Source organism: Botryllus schlosseri, chromosome 14 (assembly GCF_051294905.1).
Source record: "Botryllus schlosseri isolate E-star chromosome 14, Bs_hap1, whole genome shotgun sequence".
In the NCBI taxonomy this organism is placed as follows: domain Eukaryota; kingdom Metazoa; phylum Chordata; class Ascidiacea; order Stolidobranchia; family Styelidae; genus Botryllus; species Botryllus schlosseri.
The window spans coordinates 10,930,331-10,956,332 of record NC_137249.1 but is presented as its reverse complement, the minus strand read 5'-3'; the positions used below and the strand labels follow the sequence as shown (position 1 = coordinate 10,956,332).

At 41.2% G+C, this 26,002-nt stretch overlaps 2 protein-coding genes across 2 annotated transcripts; both read right to left on the bottom strand.

Annotated features, from left to right (window-relative positions):
- Window positions 1-1,161: 1,161 nt before the first annotated feature.
- Window positions 1,162-12,503, bottom strand: LOC145455600 (uncharacterized). Its single transcript, XM_080333578.1, has 5 exons — window positions 11,875-12,503; window positions 7,004-7,117; window positions 6,831-6,941; window positions 4,940-5,721; window positions 1,162-2,862 (listed from the first exon to the last, which is right to left on the bottom strand). The coding sequence occupies exons 1-5, from the start codon at window positions 11,891-11,893 to the stop codon at window positions 2,596-2,598; spliced, it is 1,293 nt and encodes a 430-aa protein (XP_080189704.1). The 5' UTR covers window positions 11,894-12,503; the 3' UTR covers window positions 1,162-2,595.
- Window positions 12,504-16,729: 4,226 nt separating this feature from the next.
- On the bottom strand, window positions 16,730-20,604 carry LOC145455733 (uncharacterized). The gene is made up of 6 exons (XM_080333712.1): window positions 20,432-20,604; window positions 19,774-19,909; window positions 19,382-19,459; window positions 19,142-19,314; window positions 18,370-18,595; window positions 16,730-17,155 (listed from the first exon to the last, which is right to left on the bottom strand). Exons 1-6 carry the CDS (start codon window positions 20,548-20,550, stop codon window positions 16,853-16,855), a joined length of 1,035 nt encoding a protein of 344 aa, XP_080189838.1. The 5' UTR covers window positions 20,551-20,604; the 3' UTR covers window positions 16,730-16,852.
- Between the last annotated feature and the right edge of the window lie 5,398 nt (window positions 20,605-26,002).

Genomic DNA, 26,002 nt, shown 5'->3' with positions numbered 1-26,002 from the left:
TCGGGATGTGCACAATGTACATCGATCTCGAACCAAATGCTATGAGTCCGTAAGCGTAGGCTTACCCGATGGTTGTTATAACAACCTGGATATAATAACACATACACTTATACCGTTAATTAGTCGAGTGGTCTAATAGTGAAGTCCCAACCCGAAAGCGGACTTCGACCACTTACGCATTGTGATTTACTACAGTCCTTAAAATAGGGGACGCCAGACCCAAGAAATTTTCAAAAGGGGGCGCTGGAGAAAAAAAAAGTTATGAACCACAGACGTAACGTACAACGCTAGAACTGAAATTCGTTCTAATAGCGAATTTTGCAAGCTCTCTCATTTTCACGTTTCTTGACGCTATAACCTGGAGCACGGGCTGGCCGTATAACGCGGTATTTTCAAATATTTCTGATTGACGACAGCAAACGGCATTTTCAAAATGTCTGCAACCCTCTTTACGACCAGAGCTTCGAATCGTAAGTGTCGTAAATGTGAAATGCTCCGACTCCGAAGATTATTGATACCACTGGTTCTAGTGGCCAGCTCCAAGTCAAAAACGGAGCTTCAAGAAAAATTTTGAAATCACCAGGATCATCGTAACTAGGGTTGCATTTAAAACAAACAGTGTTTTAAAACATGTTTTAAACAGTGTTTTAAAGAAATGCGTTTTAAAAAAATTGTTTTTTAAGACATTGTTTAATTATGCCATAATTGTTTATAAACTTGAAGGATGAAAATCCCTGACCTAGCCCTACGATGTCCGTCAGTCTTACGATCTTAGACATCGTCGAAACTTTTTGTCCGCCCCGCCACAATTCCATGGTGACATGTCACTATACATTGTCTCCCGGTCGATAGCATGTCAGTATCTCCCTCCGGTGCCCAATGCCCATGTATTTATCCTTAAAATACGAAACTGTAAAGTGCAAGGGATGGTAACTTCTCTTATATACAGCATCTTCCTTGATAAGTTTTAATACAGAGATGGGGGATTCTGTAATTTATGTCCCGTCATTTCATAAAGTTTATAAGGCGAATCTGCTGTCCTGGTGTTGTTGTGGCATCAAGAGATACAGCAATATGTCGATGGTGCTGTATATTTTTGTAGGCCTTTCATCATATAGGATCAGTACTCTCCATATCCTGATCGTGCCTCACTGAATTGACTGAAAGTAGACTCACATATATTTAAATTTTAGAATAATATGCTTCGCAGCGAATTTTATCAAGTCACTTATATCTTGTAATTGTATATATTCGAAATATATGTTATGTAGCAAGTCGGTTACCTGGCTGTGTTTACAGCAACATTTATAACATTTTCATGTAAACGAGATAATGTGCAGAATATACAATATGCAAATATAGTCTCATATTTGAACTTATGTACTTCGTTTTGTAGAATGGAGCATCCCACATAACAGCATCCTGAATATTTTTGCTATACGCATTCATATGGTACATAGTGAGAAGTCCCAGCTTTCAATTTTTGCTAAGCAATCGTGGCATTCGAATGTGAGTGATATATTCAAGCGGGAAAATCCTAAACATTCTGCAATTCTATTCATCAAGCCATTGCTGCCGTTTTAGGTCCTATAAAGAATTCGCCACCGGCCTTGCAATTGATGACTATCTTCTTTGCGAGAATTCAGCAAATATGTGACTATACTGTGACGTAAATATAACAAATGACGTTGCAACGACAAAAATAACAAATTGATAATACAACCGTATTCGCGTGTAAGCAGTATCTTACAAAAGCCTAGAACCGAAGTGTTCAATGCTACAAGTCGGCGGCAATCACAATAAGAAGTATTGGCCTGATGTAAATGGCCATAGCAGCAGAAACACCGCGAATACCACAAACAACAACAACAGTACTCCCACCTCCCTATGATTACCGATATTCAAGGCTCTACCATCGAAATTATATCCATGGAAATCTGTGCCGCTATGAGCTCGAGTAACTATGAGTTGCACAATTGTACATTGTGGTCGTCGGATATTCTTAACCGTCAAAGTTAAGATACGGGGTAGAGACGTAAGAGCTGCTAATGCTAACATTTTCTTTCACATCTTGGTTCATAGGATACGGAAATAGGGACCCTTAGCCCGTGCGGCATTACGTCACCATTAAGGGATGCTGATACAATTAGGGAAATACTGCACGACTCAACACATGTACATTATGACTAGTTCAAGATCCGTGACAGGTCGCAGTAAATCACATGATAACTGCAATACCTGACCAGTTTACAAAATGATTATTTTGTACAGCGAGATAACCGTTCGTACTTCGTACCAGCTCGGCATGTGTCAAACTGAACTGTTGATGCGTCGCTATGATGTCACAGTCGTGGTTAACCACCAATGAAAAGAAATATGCAAATTATCAACTTGACCTATAATATTTTGAAGACGACATGGTGCGAACGGCTATCTCGAGCCGAAGCTCGCTTCAGACAAGAGTGACTTCATCATCACAACTTTTACGCCCGGGATGGCATATATGCTATATTCAAAGTAATTTTCCGTGTCATATCATGATGACATTAGACAAATCGCCTCATTTTACACATATGTCCGGAAGGTTACATTCCGTTAATACATCGACATTCTGTGATTGCGAGAATAATTGCCCCAATAATCGTTGTAATTTCCGTATGTCTCGTATCCTGTAGTGTACTTCCCCGGCAACTGATGATGGCGGTGTTGATATCCGTTGGCGGTATATGCAGGCACTTGTCCGTATGTTCCGTAGCCGGAATAATCGGCGCTGTATTGTCGAGCGTAATAAGGGTCGTATCCCGATGCTCTGTAACTCATGGCTGACGAGGGTCTCGAACTCGCTCTGGCATTAGCTGGATTCTGAAGTAGATGTGGCAATCGATCACATTCTATTAGTATTTCTTATAAAGCGAAGGCAAAATAAGCTTTTGAGATTACCGACAGGATCAGGTATTTCTGCTCATGGAATGAGATATACTCATGTTCTAATCGCCGCAGACAAAACTTCCCAATCCGTTTCAGATTCCATGTAGCCTATAGTCATAGTGCAGGGGTCACCAACACGCGGCCCGCCAAGTCATATTCTGCGGCCCACGACCTGATTTGAGATTTAGGAGGAAAGCTAAGAAAACCAATTTGAATTGCTGAAATTAACTACAGTTTCAACATGTTGTTGTTGTTTCAAAATAAGCTATTCTCTTGTGCCCAACATCACTATTCGTCATTGTAGCTAAAACGGCTGTGGTGATGGCAACAGCATTCCATCGAGGGAGAATCAGCTGATGTGAATGGGCAATTGGGCATATTTTCTTGACTTGCAATGGCCCAAACACTGCCAAGACCGAGACGCGTAGACAACGGCTTAGGGCAGTGCTTCCCAAACTGGGGAGCGCGCGCCCCTTGTGGGGGCGCGACAGCATCTGAAGGGGAGGCGGAGATGCGCTCAAATGAAAATTTTTTCGCGCTACGCGCGATTTACATCTATTCATAGTTATTGCTATTTGTATAATCCGGAATTCAACTTATAGAATTATGTTATCAACAGCCATAACCTTCCATGCCATCAAACTAGCCGTTGGGATTGCTAGCATTCTGGTTGCATTTTGTGATATGACAGTTTTCAGTATCATAAAGGGGTGTGTGTCTAAAAAAGTTCATGCGGCCCGCGGCCTCTACGAAATTTGAAAAGTGGCCCGCGACCCGTTTTGAGTTGGCGACCCCTGTCATAGTGTATATGTTTTGCGGTTGCGTCCAAAGCTGCATTGACTATATGATCGACAGCAAGTGTTATCAAAATATAGATGATTTATTGATGACTACCATCCGATTTTTAAGCTTACATATTTACGCTGGCGCTACTGAGAATGCTAGAATAGCTAGCAGGGTTGCAATGACTGGAGTCGCGATATTTTGGTGACTCGAGTCATTGTGCATGACTCGAACCAAGTGATATGACTCGAGACTAGGACGGCCACGACAGACATTTCATTGCAACTTCGAAGAATAGTAAAGTTAAAATATTTTTGGTATAACGTCTATCAGTCCTGATACTTGGAAAATAGGGCCAGAAACTGTTAAGAATGAGGAAAAATACTATATTATGAATGCGAGCCATTCTTAAACTGCACTCGAGCATAGTTGAAAAAAGTGGGTTGAACCGGATTGAACTGAAAACTGAACAGTGGACATAATGACTTGGACTCGGACACGAGTTAAACCACTATGACTATAGGGTGGTGTTTAAAACAAAAATCAATTTAAAACAGACGTGTTGAAAACAAATCCTGTGTTTAAAACATGTTTATTTTTTCTAAACCATGACGCCACGCATGTTTATTGTGACGTCATATTGGATTGATATTCACAATTGTAAATATAGCTCCTTTGACGAAATAGGATTCAAACCCCTGTCATATACGGACCAAAAATATCTTTAACCAGGACTACATCGTCTTGCAGCGTTTTTACGGTCGGTGGTCATCATCATCAGAACATTCATTCACTATACCAATGATCTATATCTACCTACTACAGCTGTTGAACCAACTATTTCGAGGGTTCCAACCATCCCATATCGTATACATCGGCTATATATCGCGTGGTCATCGTCATCCGAAGGCTCATACAACATGCTTTCGGAAAGTATTTTAATTATGCAACTTAAAAAAACAATTTTTCTTTAAAGGGCCTTTGTTTAAGCACTGTTTAAAATATGTTTTAAACAAAGTGTTTTAAGCAAAGTGCTTCAAACAACCATTTGTTTTAAATGCAACCCTAGCTATGACTCGCGGACTCGGTCCTCTCCTAGGTTTCTTGGACTCGGACTTGACTCGGTGGTGAATTGAAAATGACTCGAGTCAAAATTATAAAAGTGAGATTGACTTGTGACTCGGAACCTTGTGACTTGGTTACGGCCTTGATAGCTAGATGGACTTACTTCAAACGTTTGCTGTCCATTGCCAGGGTGCGGGCGTTGCATATAATATTGACTGTAATCATTAGCGCCGTTCTGACTCCCGGAATAACCGTACTGCGAAGTCGGTCGCCTGTTACTGAGATCGCTCAAGGCGTCTTTTTTCAAAATCCCCTGCGGGTACGTTTTGGAATCCGCCATTCGCGAAAGATCAGGCTGTGACATCGAACGCCGGAGCGTACGGTTGCGGCGGGAATCCGGTGCCGCTGTCGACCACACAGCGGATCGGGTGTTCACATCCCGGCTTTGATAATAATCGCCGTGTCCCGTTCGGGATGGCGCAGTACGTACGGAGTAAGACGACCGCGCCGGAGAAGGCGGCCGACCGTTTTCAAACGAATTGTTCTGGTCGTTTTCTGGCTTCACGTTTAAAAACTCGTACGTGTTTTCCGTTTCGGAGTTACTCGGATTCTCGTTGTATCCGGAGTCGGCCATGTCGCTGGATATTCTTCCAAAGCTACTCGATGACCTCGAACGGCGCAGCGACCTTCTGTCATCCTCGTCTTTATACCGGATGTCTGACATCGAACGGGCCCGCGATAACGGCCTGCCGCCGTATCCGTTGCTGAACCGACTGGTCGGTCTTCCGGATGGTTCGTCGGACGGGCTTACGCGTCTGTAGTCATCCCAATTCGATTGCCGAGAGCGACTTCCGACCGAGGCTCTACGTCTGCTGCTCGTTTCGTACAAGGGTTCGCCGTGTGACGAGTAATTGCTTCGCACCGCCGCCCCTCTCACAGTACGGCCTGGAACAAGAATATTGATCACGTTCATTTTATCGATATTAAGCGTGGTGGCTGATAGTGATATACCGTTATTGTTGATTGGTGGAAATTCAGGATTGATTTCTAATGATCAGGCGGGCAGATGTAGTCAGTAAAGAAATCAGCATAATTTTGCTTTGCCCGATTACTCAACCAAGCCTATTTTATTCGCGTCTATGCGACTGCAGATTGCTCTAGTCTAGTCAGTTCATTTGCGATACTCGCGTAATTTTGTTGCCGAACTGCTTCTTTGCCACCACCTCAAGACCTTAAGGCCTAATTAATTTTATTCTACAGTCATGTGACCTTTAGATATTACTGTTCGACTGACGTTTTACACAAAACAATTGCGTGCTTGGCAGAAACAGCAAATCCGTCACATCACAGCAGCGTTTTTCGGTAATGTGGTGAATTCTGAATTCCGGGAATTCACTATATCATTCGTGAAAAGTTTTTCAGCATATTTTACAGTTGCATCTGCTAGGAATGAATAAATTGAACACCGCTATGGCAGAATCATTGTTCGGCAACTATAATACCATAGTGTCCTACAATGGTGTCAACACAAGCAAATCTCACTGCTCACTGCGATCGGTTTACGTCACACTTTCCATTTGGCTAAAGGCAATTTGACGGTAATATTCCGACTTGCTTGCCGAGCGTGAAATTTGATTAAATTGGTATCAATCGAAAGCTACCGGGTACTGATTGCGATAATATAATTTTATTGTGATGTTCCTGGAACCCCTCAAAATCAGCCTTTCATTTTGCATTGTAACGGAGTTTTTCATTGTGACGCAAAAATTCATCCCATCTGAATATGTTATTAGATCAGATTAGAAGATTACTAGGTTTGGAAAGAAGGTATTTCCTACCAGCGCCCGCCTTATCATCAAATCATCAGACTCACTGCCAGACAGTGGTATAAAGCGACTTTTTACCAAGAATAGAATCGATTCTTCATTGGCGAGTGTAAGGATTTCAATTATATGTGCAATTAAATGTAATCACGATGTCGACATTGTTTCAAGTGAGCCCTCCGTAACCTTGAGGATGATATCCCTATATTTACAGCGCAGCTGTCGGAATACCTGTCGTCGGAGTAGGGTTCAGATAGTGTCGTCTTTTCGCGGAGCTAAGGCTTATCACAGACGTGGCGTCTTCATTGTCATGTTGACGACGAGTATCCTCCGGGTCAACGCCTGGAATACAAAGGTATTTGATTCGTTCTGCTTGATATGGCGTCGATTCTGCGCTAACATACCGCCATTTCTTTTCCGGCGTATACGTCTTCTTCGTTCCATGTAAAAACATCCTCCGACACACGCGAGAATCGCAACAGCGAGCAGTGGAAGAAATACGGTCAGCACATATTTATCTGAAAGTTGAATCGTTTCGCTTTTGCCGTCTTTCCATAGTATACGATAAAAGGAATTAACCCCGACTTCACGGCTTTGAGTGAATCAAAGAGGCAATGTGGAAATTTGTCTTGAGTGCGTCAACGCTTTGAACGCGCGTCATTGATGTTGTAATCTAAACTATTTACATATTGTAAACGAGTTAAATGAGATAATAAACGAGGTCGAGTGTCCAAGCGATCATTAAAACGATCTCGTAATGCTTATACCGCTGATATTCCCACTTTAAGGTGGGAAGGAGTACCATTGCTCAACACATGTTTCAATGTTTTATGATAGAAATGTAAAGTAAAACTAGTGCTTTAGCGCCTTCTTAGGGTGATAAACGAAAGCAGAACCCACTCTACCCCTGGGACATATCCTAAGAATAATTGGCGTATTTGACTTGTTTTCACCCATTGCAATGGACGTGAAAGCAATATTTTTCACCTCAAAGTATCGTTTAACTAATCTTCACCCTCGTGTCAGAAATCGGTGAAATCCAAGATTTGCGTTGACGGTGTGAGAGCCAATGCTTCAAAGTACCGAAATTATAGTCTCCTTGTAATTTCCGGAACGGAAGTTACGGTCGCGACACCGTCTTGTCACTGAGGGAGCCTTAAAACCTCGATGGGAGGTATATCATATCATTCAATATGTGCAGCAGCTGGCTACCCACCACGTTCACGGTAAGGGATTTTTTGTACTTAAGTGACCGACCTGCAGTATTGTCCCAAATCGCAATGACATGTTATTTTAAAATAATAATAAATTACAGAAATAGGTGTAGCTGCCATTCCATTCTCCGCGGTCGTATATAATCTACATTTGGGCATTTCATCTCTTATGGTTATGATATGTCCTAATGAATTGTACTCGAATGTATCCAGCTCGACTCTAAGCTTCTGACTCGACTCGGAATCGAATCAAGCAATTGGTACATGATTTTCGGTAGCGCTGCTCGAAACATTTATCTCGCTTCCGTTATTCTTGAGTCACCCAAACGCCTAAATCTCAAACGTAAATCTGCAAATTGTAAATGTAAATTTAGGTTCTCATAGGCAATGTTCCCTCTAAGCTGTGCACGTGCGCAAATGCGCGCGTGCGCAAATGCGCAGTGCTGACACGGTCTCTGCGTACATGAAATCTAAGTTGTGCGCAAAATATCCGACGTGATGACCATTATTTAGTCGTTACGCACCGTTTTTCAAGGGTCGGCGCAGTGAGTTGGTGAGTGTGCGCACTGCGCAGACTCGTCCAAAATTAGAGGGAACATTAAGTGTAATTACGTCCGTTTTGGTTGATGCTGCTCATTGGAAATATAAGTCTTGTTTTCGGCGTTTGAGCAAACATTCATTCCCCATAAACGTATCCCAATTAGGGCTGGGCACAATGATTCGAGTACTCGAATCTGAATCGAGTATTAATTTTAATGATTCGAGTCGAGTAGTAAAAGACGATATTTTCGAGTACTGAAATTACAAGCTCCTCGCTACTGAAAGTTAATTTATCAACGAGAATTATAGTTTTGATGCTAGTTTCCAATGTGGAAGGCTTAAATCACTGATTGGCTGCATTGAAGCACACGAAACATAGTACAAAGCTACAAAGCTTACGTGAAATAACACATTTTCGAAGTCATAATCATTCCATAACGAAGTGTCACGAAGTGCAATGAAATCGGTATGGTCGAAAAAATATCAAAGCATCTTTAATGTGATGGATAACGGGCATTATAGTCTTTGCTTTGGCGTAAATGGTACATATTTGAACTTTGACATATTACATTACGTTATGACGTCATAATGTGTGATACTCGAATACTCGACTCGACTCGAAGCATAATACGTGATTCAGAATCGAATCACTCAGGTACTCGATTTTGCCCAGCCCTAATCCCAATGCGCGGGGTTGTTCGGCAGATTAAGAAATCTTTTTCGCTGTTATCGTTTACTACACTAGTCCATGTTTTTGTTATTGATATAGTATGCGCGAATAAGAGCAAATTTTGCCCGGAGCAGCCATGAGAAATAAATGATCGTTTGAAATGACTTATTTATTGTTCTCTTTGTTTTCCGTCATATAGAAGTGGAAATCTGGGGTTCCAAATTACGATAATGGGAGTGGTGAACAGGCTAAGGAAGCACTGGATTAGGGGGAGTCTATATAGTCTATTGAACGGTGCATTTTTATTAGCGAGTGTGCCTCACATCTCATACATTACAACCAACAATTTGCGACCGGTGACGGTTGTTTTGGTGAATGGGTATTATAGACCAGTGGAAAGTTCGAATAAATCGCTATAACTACAGAGCTTGACTTGCGGAACTGGAGCAAAGGTAGGGTAAATTTTATACCGCGCCATCGCCGTCGTTGGGGGTACATGGATAAAGCAAGCGATCCCGGAGTGTCGAGAGCTTACAGCGCGGCCGGGGATACCCGTTTTATCAGTAAATCCAACCCGTTCGGGGTGCACCCTCACCACCTATGAATTGATAAACTGGACGCTCAACCCTGGTCCACCACTAACCCATCTCGTCAGGATTCAGTTATCAGTTGCCATCAGACAACGGTTTTGTTAATTGGTAGTCGGTTGATATGGGTGCCAGAGATTAGAGAACCTGTTATTTCAAATTTTGAATTCATTTCGAACTGTGTCTCAATCATTGTCTCCACCCGGGACTCACTTACGGCGGAGATAATAAAGTTGGGTTAGCATTAAAGTCGATTGTCGCGTTCGCCAGGATTTATCAACCCAGGATTAAGGAAACCGGTTGATTGCAAGAGCATAAAGTTAGTGTTAATCTCATGATTTAACAAACCGGAACAAACTATAGCTAAGTAGTATTAGTAGTATAAAAACGGCTTACAATGCGTGTCATTCCTACGCACAAATATTTCCGATAATGACTGTCTCCTAGGTAATGGCTTCACTAAACAATCAGCGAATTATGTACCCGCCGTTGCAGAGCGATATCAACGTTCTATAATACGTTTCTTAGCTACCGTGCGAATTGGACACGACCTTCATTTTGCGATGATGATAATTCTAGCTATTACTGTGGTGTGGAAGCATAGTTATCAGCAGGCTGCTGTTTCATTCAACAAATTGACAACTGACATCCTATAACGCGTTTTCGCATTATGATGCAACAGATAACGCCACTTGATTGAAAACTCGGGACATCTTGACTAAGCATGGCGCGCAACCTTTTCCAGCATTATGTGTCGCGATTAGCAGTATTTAATCACACGATTAGCATTCTTCCGGAGCAGCTAACTTTATCTCCACCAAAAATGCGTCCCGATTAGCAGTTTTTAATCACATGATTAGCATTTTCCCCGATCAGCTAACTTTATTATCTCCGCCCTTAAATTCGTTGAAAAGTTACATGACAACTCGGAAATAATATCAAATTCCATGTCCAAATGATAACCAGGTTTAGTAAAAATATTGAAACAACATCGACCAAAATCTTCAGATCTACTTCGCGTTATTTCAAACCGTTATCAACTCTCCCTGTACTGTACACTTTACAAGTACGCTACATATAGTATACACTTATTGAATATGTATTCAGGAAGGGTTATGCAGGTTGATTTTTATCGAGCACCGATAGGATTAATTTGTGAGATCATAACCGTCGTTTTATTTCAAATTACAGAATACAAGATTAGAGTTACGGAATTTGTGATCCACCCGTGCATATTTCCAATTCTAATATTGTGTTTCCACAATTATACCATGAACAACTAACTACGTTGATAGCGATCATTATAATTCGTCGTCAGCCATTTATTAGCCGGCAATCAGTCGGACAATCCCTTAGCCGTAGACTCCGAACCCTTGAATTAAAGCTGATAATTTTAGAACATCCGGTCCTGCTTCACTCGACCATCATTTCAAGATTCGTACATTTCGGGTTTTTAAAGGTTGAGAGCGAAGAGCAATTTATTTTTGGGCAACGAGATATATCAATACACGTCTCAATCATAAAGGCGACATGGCAATACCAACAATCGCGTCACGCTCTGGAAGAGACGAGGCTTGTACTCATTACCTTTTGAGATTGCATGTAGGATAATTACTACCCCTCGGCCTACTGTTCTGTTGATTTCATCCATTGATATACAAAGTTTTATGACAGTATCGTCATTTAACGAAACCAACACCATACCAAATATTGTATCTTTATGTCATAGTCAAGTGATTGTTACTCAGTAAGATCTCATCGCAATAAAATTGTGTCGTCGTCACAAGTGTGGGAAATAAGAACACTCTGTTCACTTCCTGTATCCGTTTCGGATAATGCCATTGGACGTCACTGAAAACCATAATATTACGACTTCCCCAATTTTCGTTCTGGATATGGACGTGCGTGCATAGAGGACTTTTTGCGAACCCGGACAAGCCCATGCGTGCCTGAATGGTTGTATTTTGAGTATAAAATCTGAAGAACGATTGGCGTCTGCTGGCAATAACATTTTAGAATTAACTAGCATCGTGCCAATCAACCTGACAATGCAATAACAGTGTCTGGTCGCGAACATATAAATCTAAAACTCTTAGAGATCTCGTATGTTTGAACTGAAAAAGAATAGTCAATCTTATTCACGCAACAGAGATAAGCCTTACTTATCACTCATTCAAGTAACGCATAAAGTACATAAACCACTGTGCATGTGCAGCAAAGTACCCACTTCCCGAAAATTCAGCACATTCTGTACGTTGTCTTACCTGATTCCGCGTTTGCCATCAGTCGTCTGTACCGTTCGTTCGGATTCGCATATTATCTTCTCATTTCTCGTCTCGAAGTACGCCTATCTCTATAATGAAACTGACTTTCGACATTCAGAATAGCTGGCAAGCCGGTAGAGCGTGATGGCATCCACACTCGCAAAATGCCTCCAGGCAATGTATTATAAAACTGGTAGTTTAAGTTATGTCGATAGTTTTGCATATATTTATACCATACCGGGAATATCACTGAAAATGATATGAGAGCGAACTGGTTGTCTATCAATGGAGAAAAATAGCACATCCATGGTAATCCATTAATTCTAACGGAGCTTTACAACTTTGCTAAGAATCCACGATCGATGGTGTCATGTGATTATAATGCTCTGCTATAACGTACAGACTGTCAGAGCACGTGACGTGTATCATCATTTTACTTTGACAAACGTGGGAAAATCGTTTTAAATGGCACTTTCTGCTGTCTAGCGCATCATAAAATGGTGCAAGTTTGACACCTGTGAATACATGTTTATTAGGGTTACCGTAACTTGGGATCCGGAAAGGGGAACACTTCATAGATTTCCGAACTAGAAAACTGACGATTCAAGAATTTTTACGGTAAATCACGTTGTGTTGTGCCTATATGTCCATTAGACTGACTGTCAAAACTGCAGAAGAGAACGAATTCCTAAAAAATTGAGGACATTTAGGCGTCCTCGGAGGACATCTTCGATTTCCTGAAAAAGAAGGTCAAATTCTACTAATGGAGGACGTATGGTAACCATATTGTTATATAGGCCAGGGCTTGACAATCTTAAGCGTATACAAATAGCCATTTCAAACCATTTACCTTGACATAGAACCAAGCGCGGGCCGCAGACTATGTTTCCCCCCGGAAATCTTATCCTTGGAAAGGGTGGCAATTCTAGTGTAATATTAAACCAATTTCGAAACTTTCACGATCACAGGTACCGCGTGGCTGATATTGTCGACGCTAACGCAAGATATACATCGTATCACGAATAAATCCAAAAGAACATATGCAGATCTCAACATTATTTTATTCCACGCCTGATTGCTTATATTTCGTACAATTACCATCTTTTTACGGTTGGCAGTAAACACTGATGCAATTTATTTCCCGGTAATGCCAAGTTGATCGCGACTAGCCTGAAATTGGTTTTTCATCTTGAAAAAATGACACAAAATTGTTGAAGGGATTTTTGCAGGTAGAGAACTTCAATAGAAAATAGAACAGTATATTCACATTGAAATTAACCCGAATATTCTCGGTTGACACTCTTCGGGGATAATCGTCATCAACTATATAGTAGAATTTTTAGATGATGCACAAACTCCTCCTGTCTAGGCAAAGTCTTGGTTGGCGTATTTTGATAAAAGTCGACTCCAAGGCACCCAAATGAAAGTTTGAACGTCCTCTCCCGACGACACGGAATCTGTCGACAGAATTTTTTTTGGGGGGGGGGTGGGGCATCATCAAACGCCAAGAATAAGCCTGTGCCTATAGAAGGAGTTTGCGTAAAATCTAAAAATAGTACATTGAGCTGAAGCACTCTCTCCGTCCCAATTATTCGGAATTTCATGCCGGTGATCATATATTTTGCGATATGATTGTGTATATACAATGTTCTTTCCAATTCTCTACTATAGATGCTGACGATTACCCCCGGCGAGTGTCAGCCGAAAATAATCGGGTTCATTTCGATGTGAAAATTTTTATTGCACGACATAATTTATGAATTCAGGGGAGTGAGTTTTGACCCGTCACACACCCTCCCTCGAATCCAGGCTTGGTGTCTGTGGGAGTGTGGCGGTTACGGTAGTGACGAAACTGGAAATTGTAGCAATTATGCAACGGTATAATTGTGAATGATATCTAGTCAAATTTTTTACTTAGTACTACACATTTACATCGCAACAAAAAAAACATGCAATATGTCGCTCAAAGAAACAGGATTACCAAGACGGGCATCACGGCACAGTCGCTTTTTGCAGTAATTGTGCCTGGCCGTGGGGCCCATAATTGGGAGGCGGCGAACTTCTGTTTACTACTAGAATAACGTTACTACTGATATATTCTGACTAGATGGCCCTATACTGCATCTCGTCATCAACAAATCTATATGGCTTATACAGCGGTAAATGACAAACTGCACATATACGATGCGAGTGGGTAGGCTACATTTAAGACCTCAAGAGAATTTCATATCCAACCGCAATCGCATATAAACATCTATCTGGAGACCGGCATGTATATTTATCAACTGTAAGACCATATCAACTGATTCCTCTCCAGGATCCCTGATTTTCATTCTGTTTCACATCCGCTATAGAAAAAAAATTCATATTCATAGGTTATATATTCAGACATGGGGTAATCGCGATTAGAAATCGTAATCGATTACGACGATTACAGCATTTTCAAGTAATCGTAATCGCAATCGATTACAGTCGGAAAAATTCCGAAGTAATCGTAATCGTAATCGACTACTTCCCATATCAAATCGATTTCCTTGTAAAAGAGCGATTACTTTTTATTTGTACAAGGACTATGACATAAACTCAACATTCGCGAACAAGGAAAAGAGATTATACCAGGTTAATGATAGCACAAACGTCTGATTTACAAACACCACTGCTCATTATTACGTCAGAAGTATTAGCTTCGTTCATGATTGCGTGAGAAGTATCCACACATTCTATGTAAATATATATTAGACGTACATTGTAGTGTGATTGTAAGAACACCTGCCGAGCTGCCATGCGATATATCAGGTTATCGCTACACTCCAGACGCCACTACCTCGCAGCAGGATAATAATCACCATTCTGCCTAGTTGCAAAGGGTAACTGATGTATTGATGTTTAGTTAAAGGTCATGCTTATAGTTAAACGCAGTTTGTCTGCTGGTGTTTGGCGACCAGCAGGCCTATGTAGTACGTACGTACACCAGGCAAAGATTTGAAATTTTGTACTCGCCAAATAAAACATTACGATTTCCACAACGAAGCATTAAAAATCAACAGCTGCTGATATATATCATAACCGGACCGTTCATTGCCGTTTCTCGAAACGGCAGCGTGCAGTAGCCTATCTGTATTAAGTAGAAACCAGAATTTTATGTTCACTTTATCTTATTCTGATATGACTCTATACTTTAAACGGGCGCCAATCGTTATTTCATAATTCTTTACCTGCCGTCATAGCCATCCACTTATATATGCCATGATAGCGTGGGTTGTAGCTAGTAGTGCGGAGCGGATCGACAAATTCTCTGGTCCGACTCCGATCCGGTTGTTCAATTCTCTGACCCGGCTCCGATCCGGCTCCGGCCGTATCAGGCAAAAGTACTGATCCGGCTCCGGGTCGAAAATGAAAAAGTCCGGCCAGAAATCCGGCCCTACACGGTACGGGGGTTCCGTGAATTCATGAATATGCCTCGTATATTTTCGCACTGGCTTGGCCGTTACTTGCGTGTAGTTGGTTGGTAGTTACTTAGTTATAAAAGTCATGCTTATCCATAAAGATTCTGGTCGTATCAAAAAAGCAGTGATCCGGCTCTGATCCGGCTCCGGACGTAACAGAAAAAGTACTGATCCGGCTCCGATCCGGTCCGGCCAAAATTGAAATAATCCGACCGGATATCCAATCCGGCTCCGGTCCATGCTCCGCACTAGTAGCTAGAATTAGGACCAAAACAGCAATTCGTCCCGCACTCCGAACGTTGGTCTTGGGCCCCAATAAGGTGGTCAATGTTCAAGTTGAAGACTGAATTATCGACAATAATATTAGTAATTGCATTATATTACTATTCATTTTCAATCCTCTCTCAGCCCCCGATAGTAAGATTTACCTGTGGAGCTGAGGGCATGTAGGCCTAATTCATAATTATAACATCTGGTATGTTGTGTAATTACTTTATTGTATGTTGTTAATACTTGACCTCCTGTCTGTTATATATAACATCAAAAGATATTGCAGTCACCCAAACGTAGATGACGAAAATAAAAACTTTCGTGAGACGCACACAGAAATAACTGCACTCTCGTTATTCATCTGTGGGTGACCCGGGTGGCATTTATATTGTGGGCTCTGATTTTAAGGATAGGATTATTAGTCACGCACACCCAGCGCGTCTGTTGACAATGGGCACATGCTCAAAGTTTTCCTAAGTAAGCCTAATACACTTCTTGGAGTCGCATGTTGGCCGAAACTGCATTTGTCTTTTGGTATGTCGCGGCGCGGTAATGACCGGCACCGAAATGCTTATTCCTGTAAATGATGCTTACTTTTTTCATGGCGGTGAGAGGTATGCATTTTAAAATCAAGCTGTCAAGAGACGTTTAAATCGCGAAGTCCGAAAAAAATGTTCAAGTTAATCAAATCTCATGAAAATACTCTATAATTTATGTTGGTTTTACCAAATACTTTTGAGTCCCCTTCGAGCGCTCTCACCACCCTATTGGGGAGTTAGGGGTGCGGCAGTTACGGACATGGCAAGAATGCAAATCGTTGGATGCGATAAATCGTCCCCTATTAACTTGGGCAATGGGAGCATTATGACGTAACGAGCAAATGGCGCATCATTTATTGAGAAAGTTGTTGTTATCTCATTAGGCCTTTTCGATGCAATCCTTATATTGTGTTCAGTATATCTTGTAAGATAAGTTCTAAGCAAAATAAATGTAATCATGAGTAATCGTGATTACTTTTCCAATGTAATCGTAATCGTAATCGACTACTTCCTGATTTTGCTGCAATCGTAATCGTAATCGCGTGATTCAGAAGTAATCGTAATCGCAATCGATTACATTCATGAAGTAATCACCCCATGTCTGATATATATCATATATTTGCAAGAGAATCGGATATATAAATCATTGTGTTATGCGATATGAAACTCTAACAATCATGTAAAGCGGCAATGACGGGGACAGTGTGTATAACAGAACGGAGTTTACGAGCTATCTTCGGCGGTATCGAGGGCGCTCTGCTGTAGACGAAGTGCCTCCTTGGTCGCCCCTGGCTTCCCAGACAAAAGACTCTGCTGAATGTTGACGAGCATTCTCATTTCGTCTTCGCGGGCGTTCAATTCTAGGTTATCTTGAATCAATTTTCGGTTGTCGGTGAGCAGCGACCCGTTGGCGTTACGCAGGCGCTCGTTGTCGTCCCGAAGAGAAGTGTTGTTGTCACGGAGCTTTATAATTTCGCATCGGACTTCGTTGTTTTCGTCGCGTAGAGATTGGCTCTCGCCCCTCACCTGTGGATATAGATTATGACCACTTCCATGTTTTCAAAAGAGGTCGTTTCACAGAAGGAGGCAGACCAGGTCGACACTCGGTGGCGTTTAATTTGTATTGACTTGAGATAGTATGGCTTAGACATCGATCTACTTTGAACCCTAAGCAAAGACTCAAGAGACAATTCCAGCTCACCGTCTCCTGGATCTCCATCATTTCGCACTTAGACACAGTGTTGGGATGACTCGAGTCATGACTTGACTCGAGTCAGACTCGAGTCACCTTTTTAGTATGACTTGACTTGACTCGACGTTTAAAAATGCAGATTGACTCGTGACTCGAAGCAAAATTTACGAGTCAATTTCAAGTCATCAAGTAATCGATGTCGACTAAATCGCTGTGTCTTGTATAACTTCAAATTCTTAGCGATACGCTGGTGTAACCTGTCAGAGCAACCAATCACCCAACGATGGCACGTTATACCGAGCGTCCGTAGTTATATCACAAATACATTGATCGCAAACGCAGTGATCGGAGCTTAAAGCTTGCGTTGTCGCAAAGTAATATATTAGCAATGTATCTCTGTTCTATAAACTGCTCACAGTGCCCTATTTAACCAACGCGCTTGTATAATTTAGATAGAACGAATATCGTTCATACTTTCATAATTGTATATCATGGACATGTAAGTGGGTTGGGCATTGCACCATATTATTTGTCAACTTTCTAAGGTTTCGTATTTTAACCTGTATTTTTGCTGATAATTATAGACTGGGGCTTTACCGCTACTTGTGTAGTTTAGCAGTTCTACGTATGCCTTAGCCATACAACGCCTTTTTTGGTGTATAATCAATTAATCATCTTTCTATTCGTTCCTCGGCTCAGAATAAATGGTTCCGTTTGTATTTAAAACACTTAGCAAAGTGCAATGACTTTGAATCATGTCTCGCACTTTGAAAATCCAACTTGACTCGACTAGTGACTTGACTCGTGACTTGAATTGGCTTGACTCGACTTGACTCGAGTCACCTCCAAAAATCGAGTGACTTGACTTGACTCGAGTCAAAATGTGCAATGACTCGAGATGACTCGTGACTCGAAGGTAGTGACTTGATCCCAACACGGTAAGATGAAGAAGCTGCATACGCACCTGATTTAGAGTTAAAACATCATTCGGCGAACCAATAATGGAAAGGTGGGTGGGTATATTACGTGTAATAGGCTACGAAATTACCTTCGCATTTTCTTTTCTGACACTAGCAGATTCCTCACGGAGTATCTGGTTTTCCGATCTGACTTTCTGGTTCTCTGACCGCAGTGCCCCATTTTCGTTACGCAGGTCCTGGTTCTCTTGTCGAACTTTCTTATTTTCCTCGCGCAGTTTCCCATTCTCTAATCGGAGTCGGTCATTTTCATCTTTTCCGTGGTCGTTTTCAGTTTTATATTTCGCGTTCTCCAGTCTATAACACATTATTCAGCTATCACTGGTGAAATTTGCCATACAGCTGAAAATTGAAGACAATCATTCTCCAATAACAGTTGCGGTAAGTAACCAAGTACAGGCATACTTCTTTGTTATCAATAGGTAATAGTAGAGTTTGCCTGCTTGCGCTATTTCCTTAAGTGTTTGTTTTATACTACTTCTGCTACTACTACTTTGTTTCAGACAACACTACTTACTTTTCGCGTCTTCGGTTTTGTACAGTATTTTTTGGTTTGTATGACTTTTAAGGGTGACATTGCCATAGCAATCGGGTGAAATAATGAATGAATGTGCGAATGCCTGAATGTGTGATCGATCTCAAACAGAAGAGAAAATATACAGCAACGCGTTATTTACAAACATAACAAATCTTTTATGGTAAGACTTTTTGTATGTTTTCCCACAGAAGAGTAAATAAATCTTTTCTTTGTATACTACACACAATACGCAACTGTGCTGATTGAAAGAATTATATTCCGCAAGTGAGGATTCGGTCTCATAATCCAGTGTAGGGTATAATTACTTGAGTTCTTCTTTGTCCTCTCGAAGGACTTCATTCTCATCCCGGAGTTTCTGATTGGAGACTGCCATTCTGGCGCTTTCGTCGCCGAGTCTCGTCTTTTCGCGCTCGTACTCAAGCATCGTAGCGAGTGTCTCGTCCTTTTCTCTCTGGATATCTTGGAGTCTACGGTACATCTGGCGTAATCAAGGATGTGTCAGATATGAACATCGAGCACACGGCCGGATTACTTCGTGTTGTTACCGTTATTTTTTCCTCTTCGCCGTCAAGGTACCTGCGAATATAGTCGATAGCGACTTCCTTTGCGATGCGTCTCGCTCTCTGGAATGTATGTTCGCCGAAATATGATTTTGCATAAATAGAAGGTGTTAGTATGGAGTACGCCCACAAAAGAAAATACACAATAATAGAATCAGTAGCGACAAGAAACTAGAAAGTATGTAAGGATTTCTGGCTTATATAATTTACATTGCTCTGTGATAATTATACATAAAACTTATAATTATAATTATAATTGTAATGTTCGTACTATTTTGTACAGGCCATCAAAACCCATTGGGTAGCCATGCACTAAACTGAATTAGATATTCAGGTTTATATCTTATTTGATGTGATTGATTGAATATATAATTTACTGGTGGGCTGTGGATGCCCGAGTCCATCTCTTCCTTGATTACTCTTCGATTCCATTCCATTCTAGCAGCGGTGCTTATTTGAAGCTGTCGGACTTTTTCAGTTGAGTCAAGGAACGTCCTGACATCATCATCGGACCTTGGATAAACAAATGAAACGTGATGACGCGAATGGGGTGATCTTGTCGAGCACACGCGCAGTCATGTCTAGATTTCAAATTTCACACACTAGACCGATAAATTATTGTTGAGGCGGATCCGGAAGGTATTGAAGTATTTGCCTTCATTGTCTATGTCTGAGAGAAATGAACGCTATTCACCTAATTTATATATACATAGACAATTAATCTTTTATTCTTATATATCCTAGGAAAGAATGTAACCCGCAGAAAATCAGGGTCGGCCTGCTCTCGATGACCAATCTCTATTCAACTCTTGCCAGCTAAAATCAACGAAGTAAAAGGTCCACTGTTTCCGTGTCGTGATTTGAGCCATTGTCTACTCAGGGCTGTCATTACAATATCCGTATAAATCCCAGCATGTTTTAGGATAACAGAATCGATATAGACAATATCAGCTGGGTGAAATAATATTTATTTTATACATTGAAAATATTTCTATGTTCAAGTAATTCTTGCTATCTGCTGAGTAATCGTCCCACCTGTATTGTATGCGCAGCACTCCAATGACATCGGAAAGGGCACTCTCCCAACTTTGGCCAACCGGGCTCGAAAGAGAGTACGTTGTCAATGCGGTTGCTGACCTCGGGCTCAGATTCATGATTTATGTAATTTTCTACGTTTATACAAACTCTGCAAAATATATTGGGGTTAGGCACATCCGTAACCTAACATCAGCTGCACGTTATCGCAATGACCACTAGCGCCACTAGCGTAATTTCAAAGCATGTTCAATCCAGTCTAAATGCTATTCAAAAGAAATAATGCAATCAAAACATTTGTTGGTGCCGAATTGCAAAAACTTAACCTGGATCTTAATGGTCGAATGTACGAAGGACTTGTACTTGTGTTTTACTCATAGAATTCTGAGCATACAGGATCCTGAAGCGATTGCCTCTACTTTTACGAATTGCAGATATATTAAAAGGAAATAATTCCTGCAATTCAATTATATTTTTACTTTAACATATTTATATATAAATCTATACGTATGGCCAGGTGCTGTTGATCAATGCTACATCAAACTACCTCTGAGGTTAAAATTTACGGAGAACTGATAGATGCATTCAAGATCTTATTTTGGTACACCCTTTTCTAATAATACGATAGTAAGTGATGTGATTAGCTGTCTATATCCAATCTGACACACACTTTTCTAACTAGATAGGACTCCGCGTCGCTTCGTATTATTCATAACTTGCTGGTAGCACCAAAGAACGCGGGTTATGGCGGATCCTTTCACTATAAAGAGTACATTCGTATTAAATGACATTTGACATTACTGATAAATAATGGGAACCCATGGATACCGCGTCGCTCGCATTATTATCTGATGAGCTGTAAGGATCGATTGTCCTGTATACAGAAGAGCAGCTTTGTTTTGCGATGGCAATAATATACGCCGGTCCCTTACATCAGCCTCGACAAATTTAAATGCCGGTGAAACTATGAGACCAGCCTACATATTCCTATACAGCTTGTTACCATAAGTATTCCATTGTCTGCGTTGTTTTGTAACGCTCGTTGGAATGAAGAGAACGAACTCTCGTCGTAAGCTAGGCTGAATTGGGCATTGGAGAAAACAAGATTGATAATACCCGGGTATTATGACCTCAACGGAGTGCAGCCACTCTTCCTAAAGACATTTCTTATTTGCTAAACATTTTCAATTCAGTTTAAATCCCAGATCGCAGACATGGGAAGAGTTCTGAAACATATCTCCGTAGTCAATAGAGCAAAACGTATAGCAGCAGTATCGTTACCGTTTTATTGCAATGGTGATACAATGACTATGGCACTGATACTGGTACTTAGCATAGGGTTGCCATACGTCCGGAATTTCCCGTGCATGTCCGGAATTTCACTGTTCAAACTGCGCCCGGAAGGAAATTCTAAAAAATGCCGAAATGTCCGGAATTTTGAAGGCTTGAAGTAGGCTAAAAATTGTTTCGCAAATACATATAAAGAAGATTGTTTTAAGCCTATTTAGGCTACTTGAAATTTATCTTCGCGCTTCGCACGATTTAGTGGCACTTTGATTTTAATATGGAGACCAACGCCCTCGCAAAAACTGCAATCAAAAATAAATAAAAAGGGCCATCATTTACCGAAACAAGTCGAATTGTAATCGCAATTATAAGAGAACGGTATTTTCGTAGAGTCTGTTTGGATGGTTTAGTGAAAGACAGTGGCTCTAAACCTGGGGGTCATTTGTCTTTATTTTTGGGATCGCGGGAATGTTGAACGTAATCATATTTCAAAATAGGCCGTGAGTAGGTCTAAGAAATGGTGCTGATATTTTTTTAGTAATCAGCTTATCAAATTCTGATCTGGGCCACGGAACATTTTCAAATTAGAGCTGGAGTCGCGACCATAAAACGTTGAAAACCACCTGTTGGTGCGGACCGTCATTTCGGATCATAAATGGTCTTGTCCGTGTGTCATGAACATGACTTAACGATGTAGCCCTGCAATTACGCTCCCTGCATTTTCAAAGTCATCATCATCCACCAACTCTACTGCTGGCTCTGAATCCTTCGGTGGAGAGAGGGTACAAATTTAGTAATGTAGGAAAGAACCAATATTATTCACCAATTCATTCACGAAGTTTAACAACCAGATGCATAAAGTAAGTCATCCAGAAGTTGCATCGATTACCGGATTGTGGACCCAAGATAGTGTTTTTTTTTAGATGGAAGGGGTATGAAAAATGTTGTTTCGGTCCTGGTTACAACACACAACCACATAGCTGCACCGACGTAACAGTATAGCAGTGCTGTCAAATGCACGACGGCTTACCACTCCTTTCCATAGTCGATAGGCGAAGGAGATAGTGTAGTGGTTACGATAAGCGCCCAGCACGCAGGCGACCCGCGTTCGATTCCCGTCGGAGGTTTATCTGGGCTCCTCTTCCCCTGCCGTTGCCGTTCTTACGGCGACAAAAAAGCCCAGAAAAAGACCCGACGAAAGAAAGCACTCACAAAGATTGGAAAAGAACTAGAAGAAAGGGCCGCGGCTTCAAAGAGATCAACATCGAAAAAGAACTGTGACATCGGGCACTCTAGGCCGAGGTGGATGTTAGAGTTAAGGATCGCTACTGATGCGTGTCGTTCTACATCCTCCTATCTGTTCATGACATCGCATTGTGTCTTATCGCATTGTACATTGTGTGTAACTTGTTCAGATAAAAATATAACCCAACCATGTTATGTTATGTTAGGTAAAGCTTTGCTGGCGTGACGTCATATTGACAGACAATGTGTTCATACCTCATTTTAGTAGGCGCTAAAGGGTGACCGGAATTTGAGTCACAAAAATATGGTAACCCTAATTGGCAGAGGAGGTCAAAGTAGAGAACAAAGTTACTCCAGTAGAAGTCGAATTTTCTGGCTTCGAGTACTACTCAAGTAAATAAATAGTTTCGGAAGAGTCACAAACTCCCATTAACTGTAACAAAATGGAAGCATCTGCATCTTTAGAGTGTAGAGCAGGGGTCGGCAACCCCTGATACGAGCGCCACAATTAGTACTCGAGATGATTTTTTATGTCATGCCAAATGATTTGACGCACACGACATATTATAACCATGTTTGTTGCACAAAGTGAAACAGAAGCGTTCAAGATAGAAAGTCATGACGCCCTCGGGACGCGAACCCATAAGTCATGGTTTTGTTCGCAACCTGATATGCTACACCACGGCCGAATGCGGTCCATAGTTACTTCTGAATAAAAATGTTCAACATTTCTTGAATCGATTGTCCATAGTGTTCTTGATAGTGTCTCCGACGTCAATTAAAATGTATGAGGTAAGGCGTGAGCCAGTGGTTAGAAAAGTTTCTAGATCGCGACCTGAATCGAGTTTTACTAACATCACGCGACCCAAGCATCACACGCTGAAAGAAATGCATGTCTTAGGTTAGTATGATATACGTTTTCACGGGCATGTATGAGATAGAGAAGGTGCAGAAAACCAGTCGCGTGCTACACAGTAGTATACAACATGATTCGTTACAAAACATTCATTTATTTAGTCAGCTTACAAAACCAATATCTGAATAACAATGTGCGCCCCAAACTGATATTCAACACAAGACCGTAGCTGCCGCACCTACCACAAACCCCTCAGTGGAGGGGACAAGCTCATAGGTGCCCCGAAATTATTTCGTAAATCAACAGAAAGTAAAGTATTTTAGGCATATTTATTTTTATTCTCGCTTCAGGCGTGACGCCGGTTTTGTTGATTTTAATAAGGGTGACCCCCCCTCAAAATATTTAAGGGAAGCTTAAGCAAATAATTAGAAAAATTGATGAAGCCTAATAAATAATGCAATCACGACCCACATTTATAATCTTCGTGACCCTTACTTTATGAACCGTTGGCGTAACCGTTACCGTTGCTTGCTTCAGATAAGCGGTATTTTGGGATTCCTTGGTAGGAAAGATAATTGTGACAAAAATAAAAATGTTCGGCACACAGGTTGATAATATTTCGAAATTTGGCACGCTGCATGCAAAAGGTTGCCGACCCCTGACGTAGAATTTCTCAGAGCTGTATCATATAAAGGTTTATAATTTCAGCAATCGACTTTATTGTAATAGAATATGTCAACGGTTCCAAACTGGGGGAACTTGCGAGACCTTGTTAGGGGCGTCACGAAGAAAGTTGTTGCATCTTTATCATCCTCCCCTCTCCGCTCTTGCGGATTCGAAATGCAAACACATCACATATCCAGCTAATAGTGACCGAATCTACGACATAGTTCAGAACCAAGTTCCCTCACTCGCGTCTAAGGTGCTGCATTTGGTTTTGGAGTAATAGAGCCTCGGAAATGTCACATTGACCGCCACTACACGTGCATGTAGAACATACCATATTCAGCATGCAGTAATTTTTTTACTAGTTATAGCTTATCGCCGCAGTATCTTTGCAAAATTTGATACCTAACCTTTCTTCATATCGTACTTTGAAAATCACGCAATTCGTTCAGGGTGTATTATCTGACTTTGTTCATGGGAAGAACGTAACACTTCCACTTGACAATCTGTAAATATGGTGGAGTAGAAGTAGAACTAAAAATAGAGGGAAATCATATTTATACTTGAGCAAGTATTACAAATAGAGCAAAACTACTTGGGTACTACGACAGACATTGTGGTCGGTTGACTAAAGCAAAGGTCAACTTTCTGGCTCAACTCTCAAATACGGTCTTTCTTTCACATTTTCCGTTGATTGACTAAAAAAAAGGTCGTCGCTTTCGTTCGGACCGAGAATTTCCTATCTAGCGTCATTTATGCCCATTTTCACTCGAATCTATACATTATCTTAGCTCTAAAAGCTGTAAAGGAGGACGAATTGCCAAAAAGGAGGATATTTAGGCGTCCTCGGAGGTCATTTTGAAAAACCCGAAAAAGGAGGCCAAAGGAGGCCAAAGGAGGACGTATGATAAGCCTACACATGTGTCTCGTCGAATTTGTACGGACCTATAGGCCTACTTATATATTGCAATAGCACCGCTCGTCATTCGTGAATCCGTCTATTATAGGGGTTGGTAACCTTCAGCAGAATAAGAGCCATTTGAATAACTCATTTCCCGTCACATAAAACAAACCGAGAGCCTCAAGGTTGATTTCATCCCTACCATGACGATCTCAGCACTATATGTGGATACGGCAACCAGTCTGGTGCAGTGTTGGGATGACTCGAGTCACATTTTTCGTATGACTTGACTTGACTCGAGTCACTTTGCCAAAATGACTTGACTTGACTTGACTCGGCGTATTAGAGATGTGGATTGACTCGTGACTCGGAGCAAAATTCACGAGTCAATTTCAAGTCATCAAGTGATCGGTGTCGATAAAAATCTCTGTATCTTGCGTATATTCGGATTGTTCGCGAAACGTTGGTGAAACCCGTGAGAGCGACAAATCTTTCAATGATCGTGCGTTTTACTGAGCCTGCATTGTTCTCTTGCAAATAAATTGACCACAAACGAAGTGATCGAAGCTCACAGCTTACGTTCCGGAAACTAGTAGTAAAATAATTTAATAGCAAA